This window comes from Colias croceus, chromosome 6, assembly GCF_905220415.1.
Source record: "Colias croceus chromosome 6, ilColCroc2.1".
NCBI classification, from domain to species: domain Eukaryota; kingdom Metazoa; phylum Arthropoda; class Insecta; order Lepidoptera; family Pieridae; genus Colias; species Colias croceus.
The window spans coordinates 223,701-244,471 of NC_059542.1; the positions used below are offsets into that span (position 1 = coordinate 223,701).

At 31.8% G+C, this 20,771-nt stretch overlaps 1 protein-coding gene across 1 annotated transcript in view; it reads left to right on the forward strand.

Moving 5' to 3' along the window:
* Positions 1-12,591: 12,591 nt before the first annotated feature.
* Positions 12,592-20,771, forward strand: part of LOC123692592 (neuropeptide FF receptor 2-like) — a 45,088-nt gene continuing 36,908 nt past the window's right edge. The window contains exon 1 of the mRNA XM_045637356.1: positions 12,592-13,051. Coding sequence (XP_045493312.1) covers positions 12,855-13,051 — 197 coding nt within the window. The 5' untranslated portion in view covers positions 12,592-12,854. The remainder of the gene's footprint in view (positions 13,052-20,771) is intronic.

Below are 20,771 nucleotides of genomic sequence, written 5' to 3' on the forward strand. Positions count from 1 at the left end.
ACGCCTCGCTACGTGCTACGCGTGAATGTGTAAACCAGGTATAACATTATGTTCCTGTACATTATAATAAAATAGTTATCTATGTCTAATTGATAAATCAACGCAAATCCCAAACTACTAGACCGATAGGAATGCCCAAGGAATTAAAAAAAAATATGAAAGTTTGTTTCATGAAAATTTAAAACATATATTATAAAGCTACTGATATATTATATGTGTGTGTGTGTGTGTGTGAAATATCTCATAATAATACACAATACTACACAATTGAAATCTCCACGTAAGATCTAACAGCACGTACCTTATTGTTATGTTTACGGCCGACTTCAACTTTATTGCCAGTATCCCGTCCGATACTCTGTTTTATTGTAAGTGTTTTTTTTTTTTTTTTTTTTTTAATCTTTATTTAAGGAGCTTAGTCGAGAGTCGATTATGTCGCTCCGTATGTCCTCAAAAACATTAAATTAGCTCTGATTTAAATACACATTACCTAGCTTATATAGTTGTCTGGCATTGTCCGACATCGGAAATGCCAGACAGCTATTACAAAATCCAACCTTAGTTACATAGTCATCTGGTAGGGCTCTTTTTCGTTCAGTTTGGTTCCGGACACACTCCATCAAGACATGGTAAACATCCTCAACCACTCCACACTGTGTACAATTCATTGTATTCGATTTACGCATAAGATATTTAAAATGATTCAATGGAATGTGACCGGAGCGAAGACGTAAAGCAATCACAATTTCAGGTCTTTTAAAATCACATTTACAGATCCAAGGACATCTTAAAGGTTCCGACTGCATGGTTCTATACCAGATACCCTTCTCTCTAGATCTACGATCAAAGTAGTCTTTCCACAAATTCTGAATAGTTCCTTGTAGGTATGGTAGATACTCTGTAAAGAAAGGTATAATATTCAAAACCATGCCGTCAGAAGCACCTAATCTCGCTAATTCATCCGCCTTATCGTTGCCTATAATGTTCGTATGAGATGGAATCCACTGCAAAATGACTTCTCTTCTACTTAATTGAAATTTATAGATTATTTTCAAACCCTCATAGGCTGCAGGGAGACCTCTTGCTGAAGAGGTGCATTGAGCCAAGTGGTATAAGGCACTCTTGGAATCAGTATATATAACTGTTTTTTTAGTATTAAGAGAGTAGACATAGGACAGGGCTTCAACAATGGCGAGTAACTCTAGATGCATGGTTGAAATATTAACATTATCTATCACAGCTATTCTAAATTTCATAAACTCTGAAGTCTGTTCATCATAAAAGGCGGCACCAAGACCATAATTGTGTTTGGATGCATCCGTATACACCTTATAATAATTCATATACCCCCCACTAATAAAATCATTACAAATGGCAGACAAAATATTTCTATCTATTTTATGTTTCGGTCCGCTTACAGATGGAATGTTAGTTTTAATAGCATCAACCAGATTAATATGATTTATCCAAGTATCTAGACTATATCTCTCTAAGACATCGCTAGAAAACATCACCTTATCCTTAAACAATGTATAAGATTCTATCAATAGTGGTTTATACTTCCTACGCCAAAGATTATTATTGTCTGAACATGCAATTGATAATTCGTTTAAAATATCCAATAGATTATCATTTCTAGATTTAATTTTTAATAATGTTTTACCAGATAAATATTGACGCCGTATATGCAATGGTTGTAAACCAAGTTCACTTTCCATTACATGGATAGGTGTGCTTCTAATAAATCCTCCAATAATGCGCATAACTAAATTTTGAATTTTTTCCAACTTATACAAGCTGGATCTACAACCATCCCCATACAAAAAGCTAGCATAATCCAAGCGACTCCTTATCAGTGAAATGTATAATGTACGTAGATATTTTGGATGTACACCCCAGCTACTGCCTGCCAGAACTTTAAATAATTGAACAAATCTGGACACTTTACTGATAGTTTCATTAATGTGTTTATTCCATCTTAATGACTGATCAAGCCATAATCCCAAATATTTAACTTCTTTAACCAGTGGCACATTAAATTGATCAATATTAATCGAAATAGATTTCTTATTACATCCCTTACTAAACACACAAATCTTACTTTTATTTGGTGATATTTCCAGGCCTATATCATGAAACATTGAAATAACACTATTTAGAACACTCTGTAATTTGGACTTAGCAATATCTATATTTTTCTCCGTAATATAAAGAACAAAGTCATCGGCAAATTGGGACATATGAACACTATTGAGCACCTGACAAATACCTAATGTGTAAACATTAAACAATAATGGGGATAATGAATCGCCTTGAGCTAAACCTTGGCTGGTTTTACGTTTTATAATAGAATCATCCACCTTCACAACTAAATTCCTGGAATTAAGAAAACACCATAAGTAATTGCATATTTTTGATCCCACCCCCATCTGATCTAATTTTTTTGTCAAAATTGCTAAATTTACATTATTATAGGCACTGTCAATATCCAAAAAACAACCAATCGTTACTTGATTTTTCGTGAAACCTAACTGAATTTGGGATGCAAGCTTAGAAAGACAGTCTAAGGTTGATCTGGACTTCCTGAAACCAATTGTATCATCTGAAAAACATCTCTTTTTTTCAAGAAACCACTCTATTCTATTATTTAAAATGGTATGAAATATTTTACACAAGCAAGATATAAGTGATATGGGGCGTAAAGCATTCATATCATTCAGGTCTCTTCCAGGCTTAAGTATGGGTATTAATAAAATATCTTTCCATTGTTGAGGAGTAATACTGGAAGATAAAATTTTGTTGTAAATATTAACTACAATTTCTTTTCCTTTTTTTGGCAAATATTTTATCATAGAATATGACACTTCGTCGTGACCTGGAGTAGTGTCCTTAACCTTAATAGATTTTTCAAACTCATGTAAAGATATTTCTGCTTCAATTTTTTCATTAAAGGAATAGAAATCTGGTTTATCTGGGCTTACAAAATAGGGGCACAATACATTTAAAAGATTTTCAGCTTTCTGTGAGTCAACATGGGTTATCTTGGCTGGAATACCTTTATACCATTTCATTCTATTCCACATATCACGTGATGAACAAACGTCATCAAAAGAAGAACAAAATTTTTTCCAATGCTCGTTTTGTGCATTCCTAATGAGTTGTTGTGAAATTCTAATTTCATTGTTTAAAACATCCAAGTTGCTTGGTGTTGGATTACGCCTAAATTTAGACAGGGCTAAACGCCTAGAAGCAACTGCCTTCGATAGCTCCGGGCTCCAGTATGATTTGGGAACGAATTTAGATTGTGGTTTAAAGCAAATTTTAGTAAATGGTATAAATTTATCTGCAGCTACATTGACTGTTTTTATAAATAGGTTATATAATTGTTGTACATCATAATCAATATTAAAATCAAAATTCAAAAGTTCATTCCTCAAAAAATTTGTGTAACCCGGCCAATTAGCCAATTTAAAATTTCTACGCTTAATATTTTTAGGTGCATATGATATGACGGCTTTTATTTTAATTATTAAATGATCACTCCCCAAACATTCATTCGATACATTCCAAGAAAAATTCAAATAAATATCATTCGAAACAAGTGTAACATCAGGTGATGATTCTCGTAAAACATTCTCAACCAATTGAAATCTAGTAGCTCTTCCATCATTCAGAATGCCTAAATTATTATCAATCAAAGAGTCAAACAGTCTTACGCCCCTCATATCGGTCTTATTCGACCAAGCCGAATGATGCGCGTTGAAATCGCCCATTACGATAGACTTATAATTCATCCTAGCGAATAACAGCTCCCACTCATTTTGTGAAATAGTAATATTACTTGGACAATATAAGGAGTAAATATTTTCAACGTTATAACAATTCTTCACTTTAACATGTATTATTTCTAAACCTAACGGAACATCATTAATAGGTACCTGGTATGCATCAATTGACTTATGCGTTAAAATAGCTACGCCCCCATATGATGAGTCCCTGTCCTGCCGAAACATATTATAGTTAGTCACTTTGCATAGGCTTCCAGGCTGTAGCCATGATTCACATAACGCTACAATATGTACATTTTCTTGAATTAACAATAACTCCAGGGTCTTAAGCTTAGGTCTCAAACTTCTAGAATTCCACTGAAATAGATTCAATGTTACATTGTTTGGTAAGCTATCCATTTTTAACAAACATATTGCAATTAATATTCTTAAATATTGATAAATCCGAAAAAAAGTCTACTACTACTAAAGTCAGCCACTCAATCACAGTCTTAATTACATACTTAATTTTATCAGATAAACTATTTCTTTTATTAAAAATTATCGTTTTAATTTTAGTAATAAGCTCTTTAAAAAGGCTTTTATCCTTTGTTGTACCTTCACCGTCATTATGATTTTTTGAATTATTAAAGCTACACTCGTTTATACTGTCAGACTCAAATTGATTCCAGTCAAAAACCTCCTTTTCTTCTTCTACTTCCTGTACATCCATAATATCAATATTCTTGTAAGATAACTTTTCCTTTTTCCTATTAATATTATGCTTCGGTGTTTTAAGAGATTCCGCATAACTTTTATTTGAATTATTAGCGGACGACGCCACATACTCGTAATTTTTCAGATTAATTTTATCCGAATTATCCGGTTTGTCTTTATGCGTGTCGTCAACTTTTTTATAATCTACTCTATGTATAGGCGTAGGAGGGACATACATAGTTAAAGCCTTTCTATAAGTGACGTTAAATTCAGACATTAATTCTCTCACCCGCTTTTCTCTCGCGTAGGTAGGACATATTCTAGATAACGCCATATGACTTCCCATGCAATTAGAACACTTGAAGCTTGTACTATCACAATTTTCATGTTGATCTGCACACTTTGGGCATATTATTCTATTTGCAGGACAAAACTTTTTTGTATGTCCGAACCTCCAACAACGCGTACACTGAGTCACAGGAAATATATACGTATCCACTTTTACTCTCAGCTCGTATATATAAATATAAGGTGGAAGCGTAGGACCCTCAAACCCAATTCTAACGCATTCGCTGGGGATCCATTCATCACCAGACCTCCGGTTTAAACGCTTGATATTGGCTATTTTAACCGGGCTATCTATTGATTTCAGTAGGTCTTCGTCTGGTAGATCAGCGTCAATGTCCTTTACAACTCCATACGAAAACCCAACTTCCCACACTTTCGACGAGCTCCATCCCATCTCAACAAATGCTTCGCAACTCAAAAATTTTTCGGCACAAGTCTCCGTAGAAAAAGTAATAATAATTTTGTACGGGTTCGTATACTTTATTCTTAAAATACCATTAATGCAGTTATCTTTAAACATATTCGCTAATGCATACTGCTTCGGAAATTTATCCTTGCACGTAACGCTTATTTGTATGTCCTCTAATGCTTTTTTTTTAATTTTTCTCGAAACTTGGGTCCATTCTTCCTCTTGTTCATCGTCTGATTCTCTTCCACGCTTTGTTGGTTGTAATAAAACCGCATTCCTCTCGTCGTTCGATTGGTGTAAGTCCTCAATAGCAAACATATTATTCAACTCATAATTCTCATTACTAGGTAGGTCAACATTGCATTCTGTACTCTCCGCCATGATTCATAAGGCGCATAATGCCACTCGCGCACAACGCGAATCTCGCGCGAACGCGGTGATTAGTTATCACAGAAATACGTATAATACAATAGTATAATTCACACGTGCACTCACAAAGAGATAAACGCTCGAACTGAACTGATATTGTAAGTGTTCTGTGTGTATAGAGATACATATTGACAAGATTTGAGAAAATATAAGGATGAACTTTCATTTACCCCCCTACATTAAATAAAACTATATAGAGGCCTTTTTCAATAAAGCTAGAAAGATATATTAAAATTTTATTGGTTTATTTTATTTAGTTAATATTATTTTATAAGTTTTCCAAGAGTAAAAATGAAACAAGCGGAGCCCAAAAAAATTCCTCAGATCTGATTCAAACGTTAAGCAGCAAACAGATCGTTCTCTACTAATACTTATCTAGATACTCTACAATCTACATATTATACATGCGGATTAAGGTATTCGTAGGATTATGATTGATATTATAATACTATAATAACATTTTAGTAAAGCCTATTATGTCTCGGTATGAACTAATGCCCGGTTCCTATATTTGAAAAACGATCCGTTTTAGTTACGAATAGTAGTATAATTAACCAAGCGTAAGCGAAAATCGTTCCTATAAAAAACGTCTCGTCAAGCAACTTACCGACGGCTTCCTACTGACGGATGGGAGGGTTACTATTAACGAACGGTAAGCATATTGTATGGAGAAGACAGTTTATCGCGTTCCTATAAATATTTTTAATGTCATTATGCTGTCAAAGTTACTATTCGTATAGCATTTTGTTTACCCGTCGATTTCGGGCGGTTAAATTCTTACTATTTCATTGTTTCCGCTTCAATATCGAAATGTGGAGTTCAGATAGTGATAGAGAAGTGTTTAATATTATATCGAATTTCGGAAGAAGATAGTGGGCGTGAAAGAGTATATATTATAGAGAAGGAGTGGATTTTTTTGCGACCCTGGATTCTCACGAATTTCAATTGAGATTTCGACTTGATAAAGAATCTGTTGAACAATTACTTCTTGAAATTTATCCAGACGTACGAATAAAAGGAGCCAGGTTAGTTTAATGGAGGCATTAATATTATACCAAACACGTCTAACCTTATTACATAGCTAATTTATGTTGTCATTTCAGGAATCATGGGGTATCTCCATAACATCAATTACTGTTGACGCTGAGGTTCTATGCTTTAGGCACAATATCGATATCAGTGGCAGGCCTATTTCCCTTGGTCACGGCATCACGCGTGAACGGGTGGACCGATTTCGATAATTATTTTTTTATAATGTTCCTTGAAGTACGAGGATGGTTATTATGGAAAGAAAACATAAACATGTACCAAGGGCGAAGCCGGGGCGGACCACTAGTATATAATATATGTGTCTATGTTTGCAATGTAGAAATCAATTTTTTAAACATTGTATTGTAAAGAATAAAAAATAAATAAAAGTACATAATAAAATGGAATAAAAGTTTTATTTCTTTATAACTATGTTTAATTTTACATAGTAATATGTAACTACATAATATATGCCAAAGAACTGTCCTGTGATTCTTACGCGACAACCCTCCATCGATTATCATCTTCTATATTATATTCCTTAACGCTGTAATAGGCTCTCTGAACTAAATACATTTTTTACATAAGATTTACATTTAGCACTAACAAATTCTTTTTCTACCGTGTGTCTAGATATATTGCTTAATAATATACAAAAATTAATTAGTTATTGTGTGTTCAGTATTTCAAGGGCGAAGCCGGGGCGGACCACTAGTATATTTATATGTATGTCTATGTTTGCAATGTAGAAATCAATTTTTTAAACATTGTATTGTAAATAATAAAAAATAAATAAAAGTACATAATAAAATGGAATAAAAGTTTTATTTCTTTATTACAGTTTAATTTTACATAGTAATATGTAACTACATAATATATGCCAAAGAACTGTCCTGTGATTCTTACACGACAACCCTCCATCAATTATCATCTTCTATATTATATTCCTTAATGCTGTAATAGGCTCTCTGAACTAAATACATTTTTTACATAAGATTTACATTTAGCACTACCTAACAAATTCTTTTTCTACCGTATGTCTAGATATATTGCTTAATAATATACAAAAATTAATTAGTTATTGTGTGTTCAGTATTTCAATTATTGTGTGTTCAGTATTTCAATTATTTCTTCATAATATTTGTCCATCATCCTTATTATGTTTGAATTTTTTGGCTGAAAATAAAAAGTTTTCCTGGTAGGTATTTGACCAATTTTTGCATTAAATGTGTTGGTCAACGAAGTCCAACATTCATCCTTTAATTTATTCGTAGAAGCATTAGTCTCCTTACTGGTTATAATAATTGAGCAATCTCGTCTTTACTCATAGCCTTCTTCGATTTCTGTAAGAAATATATGTTTGACTTTAAAAGTGTCCGAAGCAAAAAGTAAGCGGCAGACGATTTTAAAGAAGAAATATAAAGGCGTACTTACCGGCGTAATATCCATTTTTAATAAATATATAAACAGTGGTCGTTGTATTGTTATTCTTTAATCTTTAATTATAAAACTTGACAATGAATCATCAATCAACAATGAATGACAATAATTTGACAACTGACAAGCAATGCACGCGTGCGCGAGAAAAACGTTCCGTTTTTGCTTTCTGTGTAACGCATTAGGTTGTTTAGAAGGAAAATTATCACGCAGATGTCTACAAATATATAGTTCTTTAGTATTAGTTCTTTATTAATAAGAAAATTTATTCTTAAAGTTTATAATTCGGCTGTATATTTAACTTATTTTGTCCTGAATTTTGTGTTATTTTAATTTCAATTTGGCTTATAACGAAATGCACATCTGTGAGTGAAGAGGGCTCGGTATTTTTATGACCAACGGATGTCCGTCGATAGCACGTCAAGAAATAAAATTGTGGAACGGTAATAACGACTCGTAGTTAGTTCTAGAAAAACGGATAGTAGCTTTGATACTATGACGATCCGTTGAATATAGGAACCGGGCATAAGCCGACAAACTTCAATGTCTACAAAAGCAGATAAAAGTCGCTCTAGACTTCGATATTATTTTCGTTTCGATTTTATATTTATCTTCTAAAGGTGACGATTGGCAGAAGACGATGTCTTAGTTTTGTAAGTAGGTCGTTTCATCTGATACTAAGAAATACTTATTCAGATTTTGCTTCAATAACGGCGGATAAATTTTGATATGTGTTACATATTATATTTTTCTTTGATCCAAGGCAATAAAGAAAAATGCATAGTAGCTATTGTTCTAAAACCGGACAACATCAGCTCTGCCTGCCCAAAGATAAACTAACGAAACACACTTGCATCTCATGCATGCATCAATATACATTTCCCCATCGAGGTGTGAAATGAATATGATAATGATCCAGCAATAGCCACTCTATATGCCATAGCTTGTCAATCCCCTGGGAGTTCATCCCACGACGCCACGACAGTGTGACACGACGTGAAGATTACTCAGGCATGTAGTCTGAAGTATATTGTGAGGGAAAAACGTCTCAAATGGTGGATCTACAATAGGCGGCTTCTTCGTAAAGTAAGAATGGTTGAAATTAGAAAGGGATTATTTGAGAAAGGTTTTATTGCTTTTTATTAAATATCGTGTAATCGAAATATTATGATTTAAGTCTTCAAATGCAAGGTCAACCGAAAAAATAAGAAAAATTATATGTATACAATAGAGCTAAGAAGCACAGACTCATGATTTATGTCGAATATTATGCGTACGTTTCACTTTCTTTTTACGTAAAATTTATACCACCCACGTGGCGTGGTTTCTTAAACATAATATTTTTTAGTTGGAAACACTCATACTACATACGACTACATTGTGAACGTTTATGGGCAGTACATTATCTTTTAACATCTTTCGAGTTTGTTCAAGTGCTTTCCAATACCCGAAAAACATTCTACGACTTTCTTTCCTCGTAAAGTTTGTTTCATTGATAGAGTTGATTGATACTTTGAAAATATAAACACCTAAGATTGTTTATTCATTAAAACTTATTTAAAATGATACCTACCAAAGTTAAAATATAATTCATAGCTAGAAAAAAATATGTGTGGTGCACAATTGATGTTTCAATTTGCAAATGGCAATAAAACACATAACATTATATTAAGTATGACTCATTTCTATTACTCTCCAGTTATTTACATTTACAGTGTATACCAATAAATTATCTCTTCTGAACTAGAATTTGAACATAATTTCCGCATTCTACGGAAATTTGAAAGCAAATGAAGTATTTAACGACGATTGGAAGAAAGTTCGCTAAATTCAATGTGATGTTGTACGTGTTGTGATTATTTAGAAGGCTAATAAAATGATACATTTATATTTTAATAAATCATGAGCTGATGTAATAAATAAATTAACACAGAGCGTTGCCAGCGGACCAGCTGTCTCAATAAGATAAAACAAACTAAAAACTGTCTGAAAATCGACTTAGTTGATAAATAATTCAAAGTCAAAGAAGACAATTCTGATACAGAACATTCTAAATAATTATATTTTAGATTTCGGATTTTTTATCAATAGCAAAATGAGGCACTATTAGTACTTTAAAATCCCGAGAGGTTTATAAAATTTCTATGAATTTTCTTGGTATAAATGGATTTAAATTTAATTCTGTCTTGGTTTAGATTATCTAAATGGCAATGGCCGGGGATTTATTATGTTTGATATAAAGTTTTAACCATAAAAATAAAATAATTATACGTAGTTCGTTTAAGTGGTTCTCTGTAACTTTGACATTCAATTATAATATATTTCATTATTTGACATACACAAAGAAATGTTCACTTTAAAATAAAGTAAAAAACATGTTTATACGTATTTGCTTTAAGTTGGCTTTATTACTGACAGTTTCGAATGAAGTATCTCATACAAAACCTTTGCTAGTATGTTCATATTTTATTTACTTTCATCAACACACTCACGCGCCTGTTTCTATCTCGAAATAAAAGAAGAAATATAGCAAAAATTAAAGAATAGAATACGCATGTTTACTTAAAGAACATACTCATATCACTACTTTCTTTGTGGAGCGTAATGTATGTTGTCAAATTGGCAATTTGTACAAAATCTAGAAAGATCTTCTTCACGAAAGTGCTCTTATTTTTCGTATGTTTTGTGAGAGTGGGCGAGTAAGGGTTCCCAATATGCATATACTTAACATAATATAATATGTCTAATATTTGATACATGATCGACTTATTTTTGAAATATAGGAACATAAAAGAAAAATACCACCTTACATTCATCACTTTGACTTTGTATTCAATATTTTTTGTATTAGTTTTATTTGAAGAGCTAACAAATTTTGTTAAATACTAGTAAGAAATTTCGAATGGACTCCTTCATTGCCTTCTAATGAATAGTTTATGAAAAGCCTAACGACAAGGTTCGAGTCTGATACTTACAGAATACAATACTAAGAAGTAGCAAACTAGATTAAAAAATAACTTCAACTACGTATGTGGAATTTCCAGTCTCATTGTACATTCTTTGTCAGTCTTTTATGTTATACGATCCCATCCATATTGCATGATTGAATATCTTGATTCGGGGAAATGTTTACTATTATCTATTAGTATACTCTTTATGTAGTAATAATTTATTTAATATAACGTTGCTCCTGTATTACTTATAATTTAAAATTAACGATTACCTATTTAGTGTTCTGTTTCTCTGGACCAAGAGAAGTTAGAATAAGATTCAATTTCGACCATTAAACGATCCCCGTATTAGTTATATGCGTTAGTGTGTATTAATGTTATGAAAATAACAAAACGACATACATCCGCAGTGACCTTAATGCTATGATTACTTATTTCATTGTTAACTTTATTGTCTCACAGTTAATTTACGATGGTTTACGCCTTCTTTACGGGAACACAGGCCGCCTAAAGGTCGCAAAACTTCGTCCATTACTGGTCCTGAACAAGATATATTTTGTTTTTCTTGTTAAAGGAGTAATGTACTCTGCTCGGTTGCGTTCTCTGCGTCATTGAGTGCGGCCTACATGTATTGTGCTTTCTTTTTACAACTAATAAAATATATACCACGTTCGTAGATTCCTTAGGTCTTAATAAAAATGCTAGTTTTATTAGTACCAATATAATTTTGGTACAAACTACTTTTATTAATATTTAACGATCTTTTCATTTTTAAAAGATCTCAATAACCCGGTTTGTAAACAGAAATAAGATAAGCCGAAATAAACATCCGTATCAAGCCCCAATTAACTAAATTTTAAGTTTTAATCATTCAAAAACCACAAGTAAGTAACATTTATTGTAGCGAATTATATTCGCAACTATTCACTGTTGTGATACGTTTCTCTGAATCGAGGAAATGGAAAGTTTTCCCTACATAGCATTTAAACAACATGCAGACGGCGGAAGGCGACGACACCCTAGACGGGCTCACTCTTTCGGCAATCTGTGTATTTAATGTAGAGTAGTAAAATTAATTATGAGAAGATTTGATACTAAAATGTCCAGAACGATTTTAAGAAACGCTAATGAATAGAAAATTAAATTCGTAGTAATACGAGTTATTTATGCCTCCTGTCTCGGTTACTTTAGTTAATTCGACATCCATGTCTTTTGAAAATGTATAGTAATGCGAAATATACTAAGTATAGTATAAGTATACCTAACCATTTTATAATATTCGAATAAACCTTTACGTTTTTAAACCCCCGATCAAACAAAGAAGCATTTATGTATTCCACCCAAATTTCAAAATGTCAAACGTTTAATAACAAAAAACAAAAGAATGTTCCAATGAGAATGCACGACATATTTCCCGCCGAAAGTTGGCAGTTTGCGCCGTCTCTCTCGCTCTTAGCGGGAAAGCTTCATTCAGTTGTTTTCTGAATTTCAGTGTCATGGACGTACGACGCGGTGCGAATTCGAGCGCGGAAAGTATCGGCCTTTTTATTAGTCATTGAAGTTTGATTTACTGCGTAAAAAGTGGTCTAAAATATATTTGTATTTTATGAATATAAATATGTGTATTGAAATAGTTTGGTAAATGATAAGAAAGTTTTGTGAAGTCTCAATATGAATTATTAATAGCGCAGTTTTCATGAAATAATCGTTCTAGTTGATGCTGTTAAAGTGGATTAAAAAATGACAAGTCAGTGTGTGTGAGCAATAATGAATGCAACGGAAATATTGGATTTGTTCAATTCGAGCGTGAACCTGAGTGGGACCCTTCCCTTTGGGTCAGAGCTGGATATACTGTTCCAACCGGAGAGTGTGCTCATAGCGCTATATGTGCCCATTATTCTGGTGTCATTGGTGTCTAATATACTCCTTATTGTGGTAGCTGTTAAGTGCAATTATACTAAAAAGTAAGTATGAAATTTTGTATGGATTGTTTTTAAAATGATTTAGTGTATGCAATGTATCAGGAGTGATTTCTATCTCATATAGATTTAATAATATCGAAAGGTTGCCAATAAATTCAGAACATAAAATTCGACATTCGTAATCAACACAGCTACACAGATATGGAATTTCAAATTGTAAGTAGAGTTTTACATTTTACCTTTTAGTTTTCTACGCATTTCAGAGCTCATACTCTATGAATCTTAAGCATTTACCAAACTTCAATATTAAGCAAGTATTTGTCATATACTGGCACTAGTCTTGTCCTTGTTACTATTACTTCATTATTAGTTCACGATATCTTAAGGAGCCTTCGTGAAAGCTCGCTAAGAGTGTAAAAGATTGATTTTATTATACATTAGCAGTTTGATATGTTATAAATATTCGCAATCATCACATTATTGGAAATTTTATTTTATAAGTAGTTAGTTACATGAATATAAAATGAATTGTAGAGAAAGAATCCAAACATATGTTTACAAAACAGTATCGTCGTCAAAAAGTATGAAGCTTTAATCTGTCACATGCAATGGAGTGGAACAGCAAACTGGATACATGGTCGTAATTCTCCTAAGTTTGCCTCGAATGCAGCAATTCTATTGCTAAAGTTTTTCTTTCTTATTGATGTACGTATAGGACCGAGGCATTTGATCGACGTGTATCTAGAATTTGTAATTAAAGGTTTTTGTTAACTAATGTATTGTGTCTTTACTTGTTCTTTTCTCTGTGGTGCACAATAAAGTATTTTTGTTTTGTTTGTTTGTTTGTAAAGGAAATTCGAAACAGTAATTTTGACAGATACGGTACGGATAATAAGACATATTTATTAAGTTAATCCTTTAGTTAAATTGACAAATTATGTTTGAAAATATACGTTGAAACCTTGAAGATAAACTCTCTCAGTGGCTTTATCAACAAGTAGTGTAACTAGTTCTATTCCTAAGAGTTGTAAGAATTGTGACCAATCTGTTTGTGTGTTCTTAAATCTGAAATAGAGGTACATTACCAACTTGATAAAAATATTTGTTCTAAAATACATTGCTTAGAGATTTTTTATTTATTTGCTATATAAAACATAACAAAAAAGGGACCGGTTGTGACAATGGCTGACATTAAAATATGACGTAAATAATAGAATACAAACCTTATCACAATCCTTTTGTGTCAACGTAGCCTGTGAAGATAAGCAGCCTGTATATAAATGTTTTTGCGTTAATACATTTTGGTTTTGAAATACTTAAAGAACATGGAAAAATTATAGACTGTAGAGTTCAAAAAAAAATCGCTCGATCCGATTATTGCAATTATTATATTTCTATGTCTCATGTGTTATTCTCATATTACCGTAAAGTTTCATCCAAATCCATCTAGTAGTTTAAGCATGAAAGAGTAACAAACATCCATCATAACTTAGCAACATTCGCATTTATAAAATTAGTAGGATAAAACATTTATCCACCTAATTGATAATGATTTGTTAGCATTATGTTAATGTTGTTTTAGTTGTTGAAATCGTTCGACCCCAAATGCAAGTTTTAAAGCAATTTCATTAATGACCCCACCGCAGACCCGGAGCCTCAACTAACAAGAACAGTTACAGGCAATCGTCGTACAGTTAAATGTTCATAAAGTGATGATCGCAAGGTCTCTGCCAAGGAAGGTCGAGGAAGATTGTACTTAATTTTATTAATAAGATTATATTATTATAGTAATAAAAATTTTGTATGACTTTATTGTATTATTTTATAAGCATAGTTTTAAGAAAATGTTGTCGATGAATAAACGTAATAATTGCTCTTTATATTAATTAATAATTTTTATTTTTTTATGAAAGATGTACAATTAGAAAGTTAAAAGGAAATACTTACTATATAATAATTATTTGTATTTAATTACGTATGGAATTAATTTGAACTTTCTCCTCAAATTAACGGAAGGGTTTACCTTTTGATTAATGGCGATTTGAAACTTTGAATTGAAAGAGTTTTTTTCTGAAAAACAATTAATGTTTCAGGAATTTCGTGTTGTTTATTTGTTTAATTAATTTGATATCTCTGTAACATAGAAGCTTGCACGTGCAGCTTGTTATTACAATATGTGTGAGTTGTATGTAGTTCCTATCATGTCATTAAGCTTTAATGACACTGAGTGAATTCTGCACAATCTTATCTCAAAATAGGTCATGTTTTTACATCTCTGCAAACAATGAGCCGCCACAAAGAGCACTCCGAAAACATGAAAACTCACGTATTTTCTTTTAGCGTCATCATAAGTAAAGAGTATATAATATTTGTTAAACGCTCTATATATTATGATAACGCGAATAAAAATTCAAAATCTATTATTAATTAATAAAAATATCTTCTATCTATCTATATATCTTCTTACTCGAAATACTTAAACCTTACTTTTGAACTATAGTACTATCAGGTGAGAGTGTATTTATAAATTATAGGTGTAAAGGATATATACAAATATGTATATTCAAAGCTTAATTTTAGAAGGAATATTTGTAATTTTCTGAATAAAATTCAAACTCAAACTCAAACTCAAACTCAAACTCAAACATTTATTTATTCAATTAGACTACTATTTAGTAGCACTTTCGAATCGTCATTACATAAGTATTTTTAACATTTACCACCGATTCGGAAAGCAGTATCTATGGAGAAGAATCGGCAAGAAACTCCATAGTTGCTCTTTTAAAATCATGTCAATATTACATAATATGTAACTTATATCTAACTTATACATAATATATCATAATATGCCAAAGAACTGTCCTGTGGTTTTTACGCGACAACCCTCCATGGGTCTTTATCGTCCATATATTCCTGAATACTGTAGTACGCTCTCTGAACTAGTACATTTTTTATATAAGTTTTAAATTTAGAATTACTAAACTCTTTAATATTGAGAGGAATTCTATTGTATAAGCGTATACCTTGACCCATAAATGAATTTTTAACTTTAGCTAATCGGAAAAATGGCATTTCAATTCAATTCCTGTTCCTTGTGCCATAATCGTGTCTATCTCCTACTCTTGTGTGTAAGTCGGCGTTTTTGTGAACATGCAAAATATTATTAAATATATACTGTGATGGTACAGTAAGGATACCAGTATTCTTAAAATGATCTCTTAGTGAGTCCCGAGCACGTAAATTATATATAGAGCGAATGGCTCTTTTCTGTAAGATAAATATAGTTTCTATATCGGCAGCCTTGCCCCACAGTAGAATTCCATAGGACATAATGCTATGAAAGTAGCTGAAATAAACCAATCTAGCCGTATCTTCATCGGTGAGATGCCTTATTTTTCGGACTGCATATGCAGCTGAACTGAGCTTACCTGCAGCGGTGTTGACATGGGCTCCCCACTGTAGTTTCTCATCCAATGTTAACCCTAGAAATACAGTAGACTCAGTAGGATGCAATACCTCCCCGTTCAAGGTAATATCTCTGTTCAACTTTTTTACATTAGGAAGTAAAAATTCAACACAAGTGGTTTTTTTTGGCATTTAATAATAAATTATTGGCAGTAAACCATTCAGATATGTGTAAAAGAGCACTGTTCACTTCGTCAACATTTGGGTCATGCCTATCCACATTAAAAATTAATGAGGTATCATCTGCAAACAGAACTATTTCACACCTATCCTGCAAATAATAGGGAAGATCATTGATATATACCAAGAACAAGAAGGGACCTAAAATGGACCCCTGTGGAACACCAATGTTAATTGACGCACCGCTAGAACGTTCTCCATTAACAACTACAGTCTGTATCCTATCATGCAGGTATGACGCTATGAGGTTCTGGGCTTTTCCTGTAATTCCATAGTGATTAAGTTTACGTAACAAAGTACAATGTTCAACGCAGTCAAATGCCTTGGAGAGGTCACAAAAATATCCCCAATACTTAGTATTGTTTTACATGATGTATAGATTTACACGATTTCATTAATTAAACATATATTCCAGAAATAGCTGACGAGAATTAGAAGTTTCAAGGATCACTTAACAGTTTGAACCACGTCTCAGATATTATATGGTTGGAATATGGATCAGCTCTTAAGTGTTATGCAAAATAGCCGATCGTGGAGTAGGTTTTAGTGAATCCAATAATACCAGGAAATGAATGGCCTTGTCCAAGCTTGTGTACTTTAAAAGAATTAAGTAGAAGTAGGAAAAAAGCATTTTACGTCAAAATGGAAATGAAAAATTGTTTTAGCAGAGTTGTGAAATGACAAAAGCGTGTTTTTTTCCATTTTTACATGTTCTGAGTAATTCTTAAAAATTCTTTTATCTTTCATCCTCTAAATAGTTGGAATATTTCATCGGATTGTAGTTCGTAGAAATCAGAACATATTAATAGAGCAGCTACGTTCGATATTTTATGTCATACTAGCTGCTCCGCGCGGTTTCACCCCCGTAGCACCACTCCTGTTGGCCGTAGCGTGATGATATATAGCCTATAACCTTCCTCGATAAATGGGCTATCTAACACCGAAAGAATTTTTCAAATCGGACCAGCAGTTCCCGAGATTAGCGCGTTCAAACAAACAAACAAACATACAAACAAACTCTTCAGCTTTATAATATTAGTATAGATTACATTTAAATTATATTTCGAAACAAATGAGCAAATTTTAAAGTCTTCTTTAATAATAACTTAATTAAAATACCGTAGATATTGAGTGCTTGCTAATTTAAAATAATCTGTTATAATATGAAGTTAACATTAAACTATCTATTTGGATTTATTTAATAAAGAACAACTTGATTAAATAAATTTTTACTTTATTTTACAAACTCTTTAATTTACTGCTCAAACTTATACTCTCAGGTAGAATTACAACAAGGCAAGTAAAATAATTTTAGTAAATTATTAAACAAATGAAGTAAATGAAGAATAAATTAATGTAGCCTGTGGAGAGGTGAGTGAGGTCGTTGGTAACAATAATACATAATCCTTGTTTAAATACAATTCTAATATCTTTAAAGGTAAACTTTGGTTCGTGCTCATTGTTGAATTTGATGTTAGAATTAGATCAGATTAGATGAAATAATTTGATTTCATGTCATTAATTTCATATTGAAACTTAGTTTAATACATTATTGTGGGTTTAATTAGCCATTGACTAAACATTTGAAGTAATTGTCCCAAAGAGGTATAGCTATTAACTATCAAGTTTAATTTTATTACTTGTTGTTAAAATCATCATATTAAATTAGTTTTGTGCCTCCAACACTTTGGTTAAACACGTTATTTTGATTCAGCTATAAGAAATTATGAAATATTGTACTGCCTTTTCATGTATGTTTACAAGCTTGCTGCTTGATTAACACAAACAACTTATAATATTGATGAGATTGTACATAAATGCTGAAAGTAATAACAATATTTCAATAAGTTCTTGGTAAATAAGGGTTATTTCAGAGACACAATATATCCAAAAGAAAAAACATTACTAAAAAGTAATCAGATAGTCTCGCACAAACATGAGCTTTTTTAAGTTTCTACGTTTTATATTTTAATACTTTGAAATATTCTATGAAAGTAAGAATTTAGTCTCTTGCGGAAATATTAAATATAGTTTGTGGATAGCGAGGTTGTTCCTATAATGTGATATGTAGATTGAAGTGCTTATTTTGTGTGAATGAGGTGATTTATGAAACAAAAAGATCGCGACGAGCGTCTCTGAATTGTATATATGTTTTATAAAAACTCAGAATATATGTGTTTACGTCGTACCTACAATAAACTGCACTATTACTGCTTTCAAAATTATATCCAAGACAAAATCATCTCAAAATTTACTGCAGATAAATATATTATACTTAATTGATGCCAAAAATGTGAATTTTAAAATAATCTTTATTTTTTTTAAAGCCAATATTATCAATCATATCAAAATGAGACAATACGATACAAATATAATTTTTTCTATCATTGAATATCCGATACCCAGTTTATAAACGCTGATGGCAGAGGCGCACAAAGCATCAACGCTTTTCAGAACAAATAGTGAAATGTTCAAGGCCCAAACATGTCAGTATTACAAATGAATCGTGAAAACAAGAACATGACTAGCGAGATATTATTAGAAATGTTGTGATTCACTTTTTCAATAACACTAAGTGTATTTATGAACGAAACGAAACAATATTTCAGAATTTGTTCCAACAAAATTATTGGGTTTCATCTGATGAGTTATAGTGATAATGAATTGATACGTTATCTCGAAATTGCAATATATTAATCTGCAAATATGTATTAGGGTATTAATGTGCAATGGAGAGGATATGAGTATTGTACTTAGGTAATGTGTTCTGGTTTGCAAGCCTGCCGTACTGCAAGATAATAATATTACTTATGTGTATGTGTAATCAATATTTATGCTATAATTTATAAAGATGTTTTGCCTTTATAATATGAAGATATTTAATTATGATTTCGAGTATAATTAATATTTAATAACAATTTTTCTGTATCCCGTCTTGCGGCGGTATTAGTCAAAATGCCAAAAGATGATTATTGGGGCGTATGCACCGTATGCATGCGTATTTACTTTATTACATTGTAGATAACTTTGTATTTATCAAACACCCACAAGACTAGACTTGTGTTCTTATTGAAATAATATAATGATGGCTCTACACCGAAAAAAAACTGATCTGTCTTCGAAACAACTAAGCTAATTGACTAATTGTTAACACTAATATAATATACCAGTTACTTGCCAGTCATCTATGATAATCATTAATCACCCTTAATACTTTCTCACAAGCCAACAGTCAAGTCACGTGCGCCCCTGACGGACAAAGGCAAAGGTCACCAATACCTGTGTTTCCTTGTGTTTTTCTTTTGGTTCTACATTAACTTGCTGTTCGTATTTCAATGGAACTCTTGACCCAATTCTTGTTTTAAATGTGCAGTAAGTTTATTGAATACTGGCGCTCTCAACTTTAAATTATTCGAATTAAAAACACAGCTTTTGTTCCGACAACAAATTGCACTTTTTAGCTTTGGAATTGAGGTTGTAAATGCTGTAATAGTATTATTGTATTACAAATTGATTTCTTTTCAAACGAATTTTTTGTCATTATTACTTGATTTGAAAGTTGAAACTGTGAGTACTTTATTCAATGTTGAATCCATCATTGAACAAATAAAACTAAAATGTAAGTTAACTTAAATGTAATTAAAAAATAAAAATAATATCATGGTTTCCATATGGCTTGTCAAAACACATGACTTGTATTCATCAATTCCTAACAATATTTTGTAGAGACTACGGCCAATTAACCCACACTATGTTATATTTGTTATCCGCTCCAGACCCATTTATATTCGCACAGCTGACTAAACATCTTAATATCACAAATCAAATCAAATCTGTTTCAAATCAAATCTGTTTATTTGCACGTATATGGTCATACAAAGGTGTTAATATACAATATTTATATCACATATACTGCCATTATAAATGGCGTGCAAAAATTTTTGAAAGTACAAATAAATAAAATTATCAATAATATAGGTACACATTAATACATTCAATCAACAAAAAACAAAAAAAAAAGATAATAAATTACAAAATACATACAAAATTACAATTAAATTATATTAAAACTCATACATTACAAAATATTCCTTAACACTATAATAATTTTTAGCTT